Source organism: Leptosomus discolor, chromosome 1 (assembly GCF_034619465.1).
Source record: "Leptosomus discolor isolate bLepDis1 chromosome 1, bLepDis1.hap2, whole genome shotgun sequence".
Lineage (NCBI taxonomy): Eukaryota > Metazoa > Chordata > Aves > Leptosomiformes > Leptosomidae > Leptosomus > Leptosomus discolor.
Genome location: NC_141391.1, coordinates 107,649,247 through 107,665,120, shown reverse-complemented (window position 1 = coordinate 107,665,120; position 15,874 = coordinate 107,649,247). Strand labels below are relative to the sequence as shown.

The 15,874-nt window shown below is 38.3% G+C and overlaps 1 protein-coding gene across 1 annotated transcript in view; it reads left to right on the top strand.

The window, feature by feature from the left end:
- NCAM2 (neural cell adhesion molecule 2) overlaps positions 1 to 15,874 on the top strand; it is a 140,692-nt gene that overhangs the window by 101,891 nt on the left and 22,927 nt on the right. Inside the window, exon 14 of the mRNA XM_086482338.1 lies at positions 214 to 394. Within this exon, the coding sequence (XP_086338464.1) occupies positions 214 to 394 (181 nt within the window). The remainder of the gene's footprint in view (positions 1 to 213; positions 395 to 15,874) is intronic.

Here is a 15,874-nt window from a genome sequence, read left to right as displayed (position 1 = left end):
GAGCAAAGTATAAATTGGAGCCAAAAGGTTAAAAGGGATTGCCTATAAAATTACAAAAAGCCTGAGTTCTCAGAACTCCAAAATTAGATTATTTGAATGTTCATATCCTCTGTAAATGAAACTCCATATATTTTGTGCCTCATGTAGACACATAGTTTAGACAAATAATACAAGAGGTTTTGAGAATTTGAACTAATATTTGCATCTTTACAGAAAGATAAGGAAGACCAGTGGCTAGAGAAAAAAGTGCAAGGTAGTAGAGACCACATCATCTTAGAGCATCTTCAATGGACCATGGGTTACGAAGTACAAATTACAGCTGCCAACAGACTGGGTTATTCTGAACCCACATTGTACGAATTCAGCATGCCACCAAAGCCCAACATTATTACAGGTAAGTTAATTTTAGAGTGTTTTCTCTCTATGAATTGTTTGCAACTCGTAGTACACTAATGTGTGTAGTTGAAATTCATGTAACTGAAGTCTTAACTGACAAAGCCCAAAGACTTGATTCAAAACCCTTAAATGGGACCCCATTTCTTACTTTTCTCTTAGTAATGAAGTAATTTGTAAGTACAGAACAAACATTGAGTCCTCAACCCGGATGCTGACAGTTAACAAGTAATTTAATTTATTTAATTTGTTACACCTGCTATACATTTTTAAATTGCCTCGTACTGCCTGTTTGTCTGTTGTAAGCAACTTAGTTGTTATAATTCTTTATTTCAGTCCTATCTCTACATATGCTTCAAGATACACATTAAATAAAGGTATTTATTTTAGTGTGTGATGAGTTTAAGACTTCGAATAGTCTTGTTTAGATACTACTGATTCACCCTAACATGGTGAGCATGCAGCCTTCTCTTAGGCCTATTTACAAGCTTTGAAATCTATAGAAATGATGTTCATATTTTTAAGTGTGTAAGTAGGAAGGTTTGGAATTTTTTTAAGGAAAACCGCATAGCAGTTGAGAGAGCGTGTTTCAGTAACTAATTTATTAAGTTTTAATGCTTCACGATGTAAAGTTATATTGTGGTGCAACAATGCAAAATTATTTCATTCAGAATAACCCTAAAATATGATGGTAATTTCTGATACTTTATGGATAATTTTCATTTTTATAAAGCAAATGTTTGAGGAAGAGATTTCAAACGTTTTAATCTAAATTATAAGCTGATACCTTTAATAATTAATTCCAAATCAGCGCAGTGTCATCATTACCACTTTATAATCAGGTACTAAATCCCCTAACATTGTATTTTCTGTATGCCATATTTTAAAATCTTAGAGTATTAGAATCAAATTAAAATTTTGTCAAGTAAATATAATGGCAAATATATTAAAATGTAAACCGTATCAATACCTGTGTTTCAGTCTGAGCATCTGACTAGCATTAGTAAAGTTGCAATGAGTTTGGATAAATCAGAGACTGCTTTGTCATCGGAAAAGTTTGAAATAACTGACTGATTTATTTTTTTTTATGCAAGTTTTCTTCAAATATGTTTTCAAGGAAATTATCTCATGATCTCTGCAACATTTTTTAACATTCCATAGCAATTTGGTGGTATTGGAAGCATTGTTACTAGCATTTATAGAAAGGAATAGGCATTTGTAATTCATTAATAGGTTCAGATCCAGTTCTAGTACAAATATTTGGTTTATGCACTTGAATTGCAGTAGTGAGAGTTGATTTGCATCTTGATTGAAATTCAGGGTCTCAATAGGCTCTGTGTACTTGTTTTTAAACAGATAGAGCCTTGTGATTGCCATCATTCAGAAATAAAATTTCACTACGTGATTGAAAAAGTAAAGAGAAAAAGAAATGTAGGAAAGCTTGTTGTCCCAAGGAAATAAAAATTTTTATCAAGTAGAAAAATAAATAAAACTTTATTTAGGCAAATGGAAGAAAGGGATAAGCTGTTTTTCAATTTTGTGTATTTGAAACACAAATCTTACTTATTTTGCAGTGCAATCTAACTTTAACCTGTTGTAAATATTTAAAGTATTCCATACGATTCCATACTATTGCTTCTGTAACCAGGAGAAACATGACATGCCTCCATAAATGATAACATAGGTGGTCCTTAGAAATGCAAGTAAAAAGCAGCTTAGCTAATTTAGTTTCAGAAGACAGAATATTTTTGTCTGAACACAGTTTTGTAGGTATTTAGGGGATATTTCCTTTCAGTGCTCTCCCATAACCTCTTAGTAGTTGTAAGAAGTCTGTTACACTATTGAACAAAAGGACTTCTTTATACGAATCATTATTGCAATTACGATTGTGGAACTAATTGTTTTCACAAAGCCTGAAAACAGTGTGTAACTCCTATCATAAGAACATTCTGTAGGCAATTTTTCAAAGTATGTCAAAAGACACTTAGATCAGTGGAACATTAATGTTCATATTCATGAGTCAGTATAGTTATCTTGTTTTGAAATGGCGTAATATTATTATTGCAATATAATATATATACAAAATTGTTGCAAAAGTACGAACCTGCTTTTTTAAAACTTGATAGATAATGTGTATAAAATGCTTAATTTTGAGCAGAATAATTCTTTCTGATATCGGTTAGTCAGCTCAGATGGTGCAATATTTATCTGCTTTGAGGCTTAGTTGTTTGCAGCCAGGCATCTACAGCTAGGTCTGAAGAAGGACATAGGCAACAAGAGTGAAATTAAGTAGACTTTTGAATGAAATCTGCATCACCTATCCTGTGCTCGCTTAGCAGCTTCTAATGACTGAGATTCCCTTCCTGACTATTCATTTATTAGAAAACTTTCTAAGACTCCTGAAAGTTTTCATCTGTATGATGATTTATGGCACTTCATCTGTGCTGAACCGAACGTTTCTCAGTTGCTCTAAATGTAATTAAAAACTAAATGTAGATCCTATGTGTGCAATCTTATGGCTATTACTTATCCCAAGAGAATTTTGGGATCCCCTAAGTATCATGGTGGTTAACTATACTTACATACTATCCTGGTGAAAATGTGTGCAAGCTAATACATTTAATCAGAGAACTGGTGAGAGATGGAGGCAAGGATACATTTGTTGTCCTTCGATAAGTGCTTACAAGGCAAATGGAAGTTGTCACAAGAAATAAAACTGTGGTTCTGGTTGCTGCAGAAGGAGCTTGCTTATTCAAGAGACATTAGATATAAGGCAGAAGTAGTAATCCCTGAAGGCAGGGACTGGAAGCCAAAATTCTACTTATGTGAATACACAACTCCTGTGGGCACTGAATCCAAAACTTCTGCTTGCTAGGGAAGTGTGAGCCTGTACCAGCTCGAGGCTGGCAGTCAAATTCTATAATAACACAAGATGATGATCTTCCATTAACAGTCTTGAGTCTAGGAATGAGCTTGAGGCTGCAAATTGCTGTCTGGCATCAGTGAGGTGTATAAATGAGACAGACATTCCTTTAAATTTTCACATGGTTGGCCTCAGCAGCCTCCAACTGTAGATCTACTTGATTTTGTAATTCTGTTCCTAGGCCTATAGCACGATCTTCATTCACTGAATCAAACTTGTGATTACTTCCTCAGAATTTGTAATATTTTTAATAAAAGTTTTGTGGTTTTGTGAAGGCTTTACCAATGGAACTGACTTGCACTGACTTTGAGAAATACTCAGTAAACCAACTTCTTAAACATTTTGCCTTAAATAAATGCACGTGTAAATATATTCATGTATGTGTATATGTGTATACATATATACCTTACTGTGTAGTATATCTATGTATATATCATTTTACTCCCTACTTTCTGAGTTACTCTTTGCAGTCAGCAATTCCATCTTTGTATTTCGCTTTTTACTTAGGCATATAAGCATGTATTTAAAAATTATGCTTTGAAAGAAGAGCAGCATTGTCTTAAATGTAATATTTTATGTACTCCAAAATCTCACTAGGGATGTTAGTTGGCAATACCTGCAGGCAGGTGCAACTGTAACAGCAGTGTGCTTGCCTCTGAGTGAATTCTTTATCAGATTTTAAGTACTGATCTGTGGTATTTTAGAAAATTTTGTTCTGGCTTCTCTATATCATTCAGCTTCTTCTAGTCCTGTGAGAAAAAAGGGGATTCTCAAAGGATCTGTATGCCTTAGCTCTTAGCTTTTTATCAGTGTTAGGACAGTATAGACTAACCTCTGCGGCCATAACAAACCCTTTGACTAGGTGTCACTGGGAATAGCTGAACTCTGTCGGCTCCCAGAGCCAACACTACAGCCCATTTGTGTGGGTCCATTTACTCTTTCTCAGCAGGGCAGAAATAGAGATCCTGTCTTTGTACCATGCAGCTAGTACAAAAGTGTCCAAATCAGCTGTCATTCTGAACCATTACTATTGCAACCTAAAAACACATCTACAATTTTATATTAAATGAATCTTAAAAGAAGATTAAATGGAAGGTGTTAAAAGAGGATACTTTCTGCAAGTGTTTTAACTAGGCAGAAAATTTTATGCAGGTGCCATCTTCCAAAGGCTTTTATCCAGTCAGTGCTATTTCTCTGGAAGGCCAGCAGATATATTAAAAACGGCTCCAAGTTGTGTTTTATCGTAAGTTTTTTCATCTTCATTATAAATTAGTAACTTCACACAACAGCGGGAAAATGAGAAAAGCATTTCGGGATAATAAAAAGCCCTTAGACCTATTTTTCTCACTTTGCGATATTGGTTGTTTTGGGGTTTTTTAACTTCCAGTATTGCATGAACTGTCAGAATATTTTTTTATTAACGTCCCTGGAAAAATGTTAATCCCTTGTGCATCTCATTTACGTTTTTTTTTTAATGCATGTCTGTCACCAATGCTTAAAATTGTATAGACATAGGCAAAGAGGGACAATCGAATACATGGTATTTTCTTTCATCATCACTAGTAGCAAAGATGATACTTGTCCTGCCAAACATGATTTTTATCAGTAGTTTTTACAAAAATGCAGCTTTAGTATCTCCAGTGGTGTCAAAGTGAATGAAAAATAAAAATAGCTTTTATCGATGCTTCAGGTATGTGTGTATATGTTTGTGTTTGAATTTGTGTATGTACATTTTGTGTACCTACAGAAAAAATAGGGCTTTTGAACTATACAGTTTTATTAGAATAGAAGCTAGGATAATGAACTTTTTTATCCAGAGACTGAAAACGACTAAGTACAAAAAAATAGAAGTAAGTCTCCCTGATGCCCACAATTTTCTGTTAGGGTGACTCTTTTTCTTTAATTTTGCTCTCAGTCAAATAATTCATTGACTGTTTTTTGGATATAAATTAATTCTATATGATCCCGTCTGTGTAGCTGGGGTAGGTTTTTATTCCTGTCACGTCTTGCTGCCAAACAGCAGTCTCTCTTGCTGCAGGTGCTCTCCTTGTCTCTCACATCCCTTCAACCCTGACCCATGGGCTGCAAGAGACTCCCTGGGTCACAGTGTCCCTAGCTCTGAAGTGACGCATAACCTCCTTTTTCTCTAGAAGGGCTGACTTAGGCCTGACTATGCATCAGCTAAGAGAAGCCAAAAAAAAGCCTTCTTCATTCTTCTTCTGTACCCCACAGCAAAACTACATAACATTTGCTGATTTACCATAACTATGAATAAACTTCCAATCTGAATAGTTCTTGTGTCCTTTGAAGCATTTTCCTTAGATTTCAAATAATTTCATATCTGTTAGGAATTAGATTTTACCGGATTACAAACAAGCTTCAAGGACAGGGTATCACGTAAAAGCATGCTTGCACAACCAAGGCCTCTGCTGTCATTACTATTAGCCTTCCTTGCTGCAAGGGCACATTGCTGGCTCATGTTCAACTTGTTGTCCACCAGGACTCACAGGGCTTTTTCTGCAGAGCTGCTTTCCAGCTGAGTGGCCCCCAGCCGTATACTGGTGACGAGGGTGGTTCCTCCCCAGAGTCAGGACTTGCTTCCTCTTGTTGAACTTCATGACATTCCTGTCAGCCCATTTCTCCAGCCTCTTCAGGTCCCTCTGGATGGCAAAAACATCTGGTGTTTCCATCACATCTCTGAAATTTGTGTCATCAGCAAAGTTGTTGAGGTTAGACTCTGCCCCATTATCCAGATCATAGAATCATATCATTGAATCATAGAATGGTTTGAGTTGGAAGAGACCTCAAAGATCATCTAGTTCCAACCCTCCTGCCATGGCAGGGACACCTCCCACTAACCCAGGTTGCTCAAGGCTGCATCCAGCCTGGCCTTGAATACTGCCAGGGATGGACCATCCACAGCTTCCTTAGGCAACCTGTTCCAGTGTCTCACCACCCGCAGGGTGAAGAGCTGCTTCCTTGTATCTAGTCTAAACCTGCCCTCTCCCAGCTTCCAACCATTACCCCTTGTCCTATCACTGATGGCCCTTGTAAAAAGTCCCTCCCCAGCCTTCTTGTAGGCCCTCTTCAGGTACTGGAAGGCCACTATAAGGTCTCCCTGGAGCCTTCTCTTTTCCAGGCTGAACAATCTTAACTCTCTCAGCCTGTCCTTATATGACAGGTGTTCCAATCCTCTGACCATCTTGGTAGCCCTCCTCCGGACTTGCTCCAACAGCTCCATGTCTTTCCATGTTGGGGGCTCCAGAGCTGGACACAGTACTCCAGGTGGGGTCTCACAGGGGCAGAGCAGAGGGGCAGAATCACCTCCCTCAACCTGCTGGCCACACTTCTTTTGATGCAGCCCAGGATACAGCTGGCTTTTTGAGCTGCAAGTGCGCTGTTGGCTCGTGTTCATCCTATCATCCACCAGCACACCCAAGTCCTTCTCCCCAGGACTGCTCTCAATCCACTCACTGCCCAGCCTGTATCTGTGCTTGGGATTGCCTCAATCCAGGTGCAGGACCTTATACTTGGCCTTGTTGAACTTCATGAGGTTGGCCTGGGTCCACCGCTCCAGCCTGTCAAGGTCCCTCTGGATGACCTTCCTTCCCTCCAGTGTGTTGACCTCACCACACAACTTGGTGTCGTTGGCAAACTTGCTGAGGGTGCACTCAATACCACTGTCCATGTTGCCAACAAAGATGTTAAATATCACCAGTCCCAGTACAGATCCCTGAGGAACACCACTTGTCACTGGTCTGCACTCAGACATCGAGCCATTGATCACAACTCTTTGAGTGTGACCTTCCGGCCAATTTCTTATCCACCGAGTGGTTCATCCCTCAAATCCATGTCTTTCCAATTTGGGGACCAGGATGTTGTGCGGGGCAGTGTCGAAGGCTTTGCACAAGTCCAGATAGATGACATCAGTTGCTCTTCCTTTGTCAACTGGTGCTGTAACTCCATCATAAAAGGCCACCAGATTCATCAGGCAGGATTTTTCCTTGGTGAAGCCATGTTGGTTGCCACCAATCACCTCCACATTTTCCATGTGCCATAGTAGAGCCTTCAGGAGGATCTACTCCATGATCGTGCCAGGCACAGAAGTGGGACTGACCAGCCTGTAGTTGCCCGGGTCTTCCTTTTTTCTATTTTTGAAAATAGGGGTGATGTTTCCCTTTTCCAGTCAGTGGGCACTTCACCAGACTGCCATGACTTCTCAAATACGATGGAAAGTGGCCTAGCAACTTGGTCTGCCAGTTCTCTCAGGACCCGTGGATGGATCTCATCAGGTCCCATGGAGTTGCACACTTTCAGGTTGTTCAGATAGTCACGAACCTGCTCTTCACTTACAGTGGGCGGATCTTCCTTCTCCTAGTACCCAACTTTGGCTTCTGCAGCTTGGACAGTGTGGCTAGAGCCTTTGCCAGTGAAGACTGAGGTGAAGTCGAGAACCTCAGTCTTCTCCATATCCCTCATGACCAGTTCTCCTGTTTCCTTCCGGAGAGGGCCCACAGCTTCCCTAGTCTTCCTTTTATCACTGACATACCTGTAAAAGGTTTTCTTGTTACCCTCGATGTGCCTGGCCAAATTTAATTCCATCTGGGCTTTAGCTCTACTTACCTGATCCCTGGCTGCTCGGACAACTTACTTGTATTCTTCCCAGTCTACCTGTCCTTTCTTCCACTTTCTGTAACTTCTCTTTTTGTCTTTAAATGTATCCAGGATTTCCCTGTTCATCCATGCAGGCCTCCTGGCATTCTTGCCTTGCTTCCTCTCTTTGTGAGTGCATTGCTCCTGGACTTGGAGGAGGTGGTCCTTGAATATGGACCAGCTTTCTTGGGCCCCTCTCCCCTTCAGGGCTTCATCCCATGGTACTCCACTAAGCAGATCCCTGAATAGGTCAAAGTCTGCTCTTCTGAAGTCCAGGGCACTGAGCTTGCTGCTCACTCTCCTTCTTGCCCTGAGGATCTTGAATTCTAACATTTCATGATCACTGCAGCCAAGGCTTCCCTTGAGCTTCTCATTAGCCGCTCCTTGTTGGTGAGAACAAGGTCCAGAATGGCACCCCTTCTCATCAGTTCCTGTACCACCTGGAGAAAGAAATTGTCATCAATGCATTTCAGGAACCTCCTGGATTGCTGGTGCCCTGCTGTGCCTTCCTTCCAACAGTTATCCAGGTGATTCAAGTCCCCCAAGGGCTTGTGAACATGAAGCCGCTCCTATCTGTCTATAGAGGGCCTCATCTGCTTGGTCATCGTGGTCAGGTGGTCAGGTGGCCTATAGCAGACCCCCACTATGGTATCACCTTTCCCTGCCTTTCCTCTAACCCTGACCCATAAGCTCTCAGTCAGCTCCTCATCCATCCCCAGGCCAAGCTCCATGGACTCCAGCTGGTCCTTGACATAAAGGGCGAAACCTCCTCCTCTTCTCCCCTGCCTGTCTTTCCTAACAAGGCCATGCCCATCTATTCCTATACTCCAGTCATAGGAGCTATCCCACCACATCTCAGTGATGCCTATAACATCATAGCCTTGTAGATATGCACACATCTCTAACTCCTCTTGTTTGTTCCCTGTGCTCTGTGCATTTGCTTAAAGGCACTTAAGTGGGCTCCACATTGAAACTGGCTTACTAGGTGGAATGCTTACTGGCTGAAATTCATTATCTTGCGCTATACATGCTTTCTTGCTGGCCTACAATCCATCTCCAGGACCAGGGCATCTATTTCCGGCACTGGCCTTAAAGTGGGATGAATTGAGGTTTCCCTCTCCTGGCAAACCTAGTTTAAAGCCCTCCTTACTAGATTGGCTAGCCTTTGTCCAAATATGTTCTCCCCCTTCTCTGAGAGATGTTCCGCATCAGCCCCCAGGAGACCAAGGTTTTGAGGAGTGAGTCCCATGGTCCAAGTAGCCAAAGCCCTGGCTGTGGCACCACTCCTTCAGGCATTCATTGTTTTTCCTGATTCTTCTCTTTCAAGCCCCTTACCTTTGACTGGAATGATTGATGAAAGTATTACCTAGGCCTCCAAGTCCTTCACTGCCTCTCCAAGGGTTTTGTAATCCCTTTTGATGCTCTTCAGATTGTTTTTGACTGCATCACTGGTGCCCACAAATCATTGATGGTGTTGAACAGGATTGGACCCAGTTTTGACCCCTGGAGTACACTGCTAGTCACTGGTCTCCAATTAGACTTTACACCATTGGTCAGCACCCTCTGAGCGTGGCCATTCAGCCAGTTTTCAATTCCACCTCACTGTCTGCTTACCCAGCCCATATATCAACAGCTTCTCTATGAGGATCTTAAGGGACACAGTGTCAAAAGCCTTGCTGAAATCAAGATAGAGAATAAGCACAGCTCTCCCCTCATCTACCAAGCCAGTCATTTCATCATAGAAACTTACCAAGTTACCTTGGTCAGTCATAACTTTTCCTTTGTGCATCAATGCTGACTACTTCTGATGTAGTAGGTCTCCACATGCCTGGAAACAGTGCAGGATTAGTTGCTCCCTCACCTTCCCAGGGACTGAGGTGAGACTGACTGGCCGGTAGATCACCAAGACATCCTTCCTGCCCATTCTAAAGTGACATTTGCTTCAGCCCATCCTCAGGGGCCTCTCCCAAGCTCCATGATCATTCAAAGATTATTGAGAATGGCCTTGCAATTACAGCTGCCTCAGCACTCATGGGCACATCCCATCAGAGCCCATGGACTTATGTATGTCCACTTTTCTTAAGTACTCCCTGACCTGATCCTTGCTCCAGAATTTCCTTACATCTTCATGTCTTTAGATTTCCAAAGGCAATGATATCTCTGTTATATTTATTTTCTAGGTTTCTATTTACAGCTCTTCTTCCCGTAAAACCAAGCCAGATTTTTTTCCTTACTCACTTTCATTTCAGTAGCAACAGCAGCATTCTTCAAGCCAGGTTGGGTTTCAGTTGTGGTTTTTGTGGTATCTTTTGTCACAGTACACAATCAGTAACCCATGTGCTTTTGCAGATGTAAACTGACTGGTTTTTTAACTTTAGTCAACAATTTTGTAGGTAATGAACAAGGAAAAGACTGTAGTTATTGCCTCTTGAGCATTTTGCAGAGCTGTTGGTGTGATCCTATGTAGCTCAGTTGATGAGAAGCCCTTTCCAGATACAATGTGTTATTTCAGAACAGGGCCACATTCTGAGGCGGAGTTAGCTATTGGGTAATGTCAGCCATTGGCTTCCGATACTTAGTTCTAGGAAAAGTTGTGTTGCATCATTAAAAATTGAATTAGGAGAATTTTGGGGGTTTGTAGACATCTTCTTTTGTAGTCTCTTTCCATAGAAAAAGCTGGAAAGGCTCCCAATAGATACTTGAGCGAGCACTACAAGTCATTACTTGTGGATTTTAAATCGCTTGTTTGAATCTCTAGAAAAAGACTGTAGAATTATATTATGTACTGATTCTTCAGGAATAACATTTTCGCCTGATTTTCAGCCTATGGCTTGTGACCATACTGCATGTCCATGTATGTGTGCATGTATGTATGCGCAAACATCCATTGGTTTGTGACTTCTGATAACTTTTAAATGTAGTTGACAGTCTCACTAAATTTGCTAAAGAACAGAGGCTTCAAAAATAGTGCATTGCTGTAAACTTTTTTAAAATAGGAATCTGAGGACAGAAGTAAGGTAACTTGTATTAGAAATTTACATACTTTTAATAATCGGAATCATTTGAGAAAGAATAGTTATAACTTTCTGACCCTTGATCCTTGCTCCAGCTTGGATAGCAACAATAAATTTAAGCCAAGAAAGAAAAAGAAACACACAGAAGGGGTTTGAAGATATTTCCAAAGGCAAAATTTCCATTCCAAGGATCAGAAATTTTAAGACCATAATGGGTACCACTTTTATACAACTTTGTGCATTACAAGATTCCTTAGTGTATCTCTACAGCTTCAACTAGTGACGTTTTTAGTCAAATCTAAACTGAAGGACAAAATGCAGTAGTCAAAAAGGAAAGTCTTGAGGATGTTAGTCTCCCTGCAGCTCTGATCAGATTCCTAAGGCAAGGAAGAGCTGCAGCATTACCCTTATGAAGTTACCTGCATCTTCTCGTAGGCTGAAGGATATTGTTATTCCAAAATCAGAACTTGAAAATGAAGACTTTGGTCCAACTTTTGTTCAGATCATAATTCTGAGCTAAAAGTGGAAAAGTCTTCAGCATGGACTGCTGCATTGGAAGAATATTTTTTTATTATTATTTTATTTTCTGAAGAGGGTAGAGAGAAGAGATTAAATGTGTCTTTGAGATCTCGTGCTTTGAGAATAGGAGTTGGTAGGAATCACACCGATCACATAATTTAATATCCAAAACTTCAGAAAGATGACAGCCCCCACAAAACATATTTGCTTTTCTTTTGCAAACCAGTACTAGAATTTGCTCCGTAAGAGCCATTTCTCATCAAATCCTGGAGATGAACATTGTTTAAATGATAGGGCATATTCTTGCTGTTGGCTAAAACCAGCTGTGTTTGCTCTGTTCCCCACAAACACTAACTGTTTTTACATGCAAAGGAATTGAAATCGCTTACTAAAACTGATAGAATTTATTTATATGAATCAGAGACAAAAACTTAGTACCATCAGAGATGGTAAAAGTTTATTTTTTATAAAATATAATTCTTGGTCATCTATCACACGAATGAACTACCACTGAATACTAAAAAAACAGTAAAATGCTGGAAAAAAGAAGTAATAGTCACAGAACTTCTGCATCAAAAGGAATTTAATTTTTTTTTTTTTTTTTACCTTGTGAATTTAAGTTTGCTTATCTTTTTGTATGCAATGAGAAAAAAGAAAATCATCATAGATGTTGAATGTTGAAGTTCTAGGCCACACTTTAGAAGTGTGGTGCACTTACCTGCCTAGAATGTTTGTTATAACTAATTGCTAGCATTATATTGCTTTGTAATTAAAAAAAAAACCCTGAACGCCAATTATAAGATTAAATTGTTAGATATATTATCTAAAAATAATTAAAAGCTGTGTTATTAAAATAACTGTGGAAGTTTAATGTGTCAAAGATATTTTTACTATTAATAGAAGGACCAAACTATTTAATTCTTAATAAAAAAAACTGATTGTGAATTTTGAACAGCTTGAACAGTCATCCTTTCTGTGAAAATGTGGAGCATTGAAAACACCCTTGTAGAAACATGTGTGAGGATGGGTTAAAGTCCGTAATAGCTCTGTTTGTTTATATTGCCATCTTTTCTACTTGATAGTTACCTACACTCAGATATATATTTGTACAAGAAAAGGGACATTCATGTTATAAGAGGGTACTGCATTGGTTAAACATTATGCATCCATGTCCCGAAAGGAAGTTTCCCACCAGAACATGTTCACAAAACAACAGCTCTGTGATTTAAGCTAAATTTGAGATGCGTTGCAAAAAAACCTAAAAGACTGTAATCCTAAAACCTAAAAATCCTTTGATTTTTGGTGGTGCTTAAATTCTGCATGTCTTGATTATTTATTTGTGGAAAAAGGTAATGATTTATCCATGGCTTGCCTTTCCCTTCAGACTGGGAGCTCTCTAGAGTAAGAGACATACCGCAATATGTTTGTGCTGTCGCAAATTGTCCTCTACACAGATTTGAACCTTAAATAAATTCTTTTAAAACTTAAATAATTATAATAAGGGACAGATAAAATACAGTTTAAATGAAAAATGGAGGGCTTAACAGTTTTCATCTATTTCCATTGCAATTTCTTAAAATTCACTTTTTAAAGTAAGTAAATTAACATGTAACCAAGGTTATTGTTCATACCACACAAGATTTTCTACATTTCAATTTGTTTTGAAGTTTCTTCTGAAAGAGTAGCCTAACGCTAATATTAGTTGCTATCCATATAATTACTGTGTCACTGCAGCTGGAAAAAAAAATAATATCAAGGAAATTAAGATGTTTAAACACACACTGTATTGCATAAACTTGGCTGTATTATATGTCAAAAAGTGAACATTCAATATAAATATTAGTAGAAAACATATATGCAAACTTCATATATTGCACTGGATTGCATCCAGACATACTATGAGGACTTGAATGTCTAATAAGTTGCATGTTTTGAAAAGCAACTTCGTTTTGTTCCCACTCTAGTATTAAAGTCCATATCTAATTACCCAGCTGCCTGCGCTAATTTTATTAGTCATTCATATTTCCGATGGACTTATGTCCATACTACTGATGCCAGTTTTGACAGTGGTCCATTCTGGACTCCTACTTCAAAAACAATTCAAGAACAAAATAAACTTATTAGCAAGAAGAAACAGCTAAACAAGTTTCTGTCTTCTTTATCCCCATGCAAGATCAGAACCTTCTTTTTATGTAATTATTGACTTTTTTCACAGTTTCTTCTTTCAGCCTATGGGCTGGTATTGTTCTTCAAATATTCACTATTTCTGATATATGTTGCATTGTAGCTTCCTGAGTTCCAAGTACCTCCAGCATGAAAGACACATGAAAGATTATATTTAGGTTGGGCATGGCTGAATAGTTTTGAATCTCAAGGGGAAACAAGACAGTTGGTGGCATGCTTTGGGTTAAGTGCTTAAATAAATTGTTTTAAAGTTAGACCAAAGAGTTTAGCACTTTGACTGCTGTGCAGAACCACATGCTGCTGCTATTAAGGTACACCTTTTCTACAGTTTGAGTATTTATTATCAAGATTTGTCCAGAGCACTTCAATGGTCACCATTTCATCCACACTTTAGCCATAATTTGATGTTTCTATTAGAGTAATGTCTTTCAAGTGATTTTCTTTGGCACAATGTAAATATAAAATTAATTATTTTTTCTCTTTTTTCTTTCCCACTGTCACTTTTTTTCTTTTGCTACTTTATTTTTCATGTTTTATAAACTTTTTGACTTTTTTCTCAAATTTACTTCTTTTTCATGCTCTTAATTTTCTGTAACAATTCTTATCCACACAGACAGATGCTGTGAAGCTACTAGACGTGAAAATGGAGGCCAGTCCCTGCAGCTGAATGCTGCTGGTTTCTCTTTCATTGTAGTCATAAGTTTCTGGTGCATGTTTTGATGCTCTTGATAAGGCAAGCAATGTGTTTTCTTCCTTTCCCTCTTAATTTTATATTTAAAGGAAAATAAACACAGACCTGTATAAAAAAAAATTGCACTTTTCTATAGCTCTTCTAAAGTTTCCATTCCAAATTAAAGTCCTAAATAGTGTAGTTACTTCAGTCTGTACATGCAAAATTCTTCATCTGGCTTTTTTGGAAACCTTGTCAGTTCTGTGAGAAATTCAGCAGATGATGCTTGGCTCTTCTGTCTGACAGAACTTGGAGAATGTGACTTATTGAATTTGATCAATGTGATTTGATTCTGTTTTCTCAGCTATATTTTGATTATAAGAAATCTATGCATAGACCTTACCATTGTGAGTCGCATGGCTTTCCAGGTATACCATCATTTGGTCTTTCATGAGAATATTTTGATTCTATATTAATCCTTTTCACAGAGCTGTGCTTACAATAGCTCCTTCCATGATGTACTTAAAACTTTATACTTAATATAGACATGTTTTATACTGTCTAGTGGATTTGAACAAACATTGCTTCCTTAATTTATAATCTATGAATTGCTTTAGTTCGTAGCATTTAATTTCATGCACTTTTTCTGTGCCTCTCTGCAGCCGTGCCTCAGCACATAAAATAGGTCCCTGCCCATGAAACTCACTTCTTATGACTGTAATGGTGCCACATTCCATTTCATGACATTTGTTGGACTTGAAGCTCCAGGGGACTCAATTTTGACCTTTAGTAAAGAATGGGAAAAGTGGTTTTCCTTTTTTACATGTTCAAAGAGTGGCTTACAAATTCTGCAACTAGAACAAGGTATACAAAACCTCAGAAAAAAATTAAGAGTCCACATAGATATTTTACTGCATATATTTGATTTTAGAATTTATGTAGTTGGCTAAGTTTATGGTTCATTCCTTTGTTGCTTACAGAATAAGCCAAGAAAGCAATGCACTTTAGAGCTAGGACAGAATTAAATATTTATTTTAAGATGGTTCCCTTCAAATTGTTGCTAAACATAACAAAGGTAATAAATTAACAGTATATGTTGATTTTTTTTCCCCCTTGTAGTTCATTTCTTTCGGGGTTTAATACAATTATCTTGTAACTTTGAAATTAGTTGGTCAAATTTAAGTTTTTATGTATTCACCCGTGTGATATATTTTTTTCTTTGAAATAGTGATTATGCTCAGTTTTGCCAGTTTCAGTTTATTCTTGGAAGTGTTTAATTTGAAAAATCATTAATAAAACCTCTTCTCTTCTAAAACAAGTAACAGTCATTTCAGAAGACTTGCCTATGTCAAAAGTAAGATGTCTTCAGAATGCATGTGTGTAAATGTGAAGACTTAATTTATTGACAGAAATAAAAATTTACGTATTTAGTATAATGAAATAGCTAGAATTCAAACAAATGCCATTCTAAAAATGTTACCTTCATTGTGATCTGTAGAAAATCTCTCACTGTGTTAA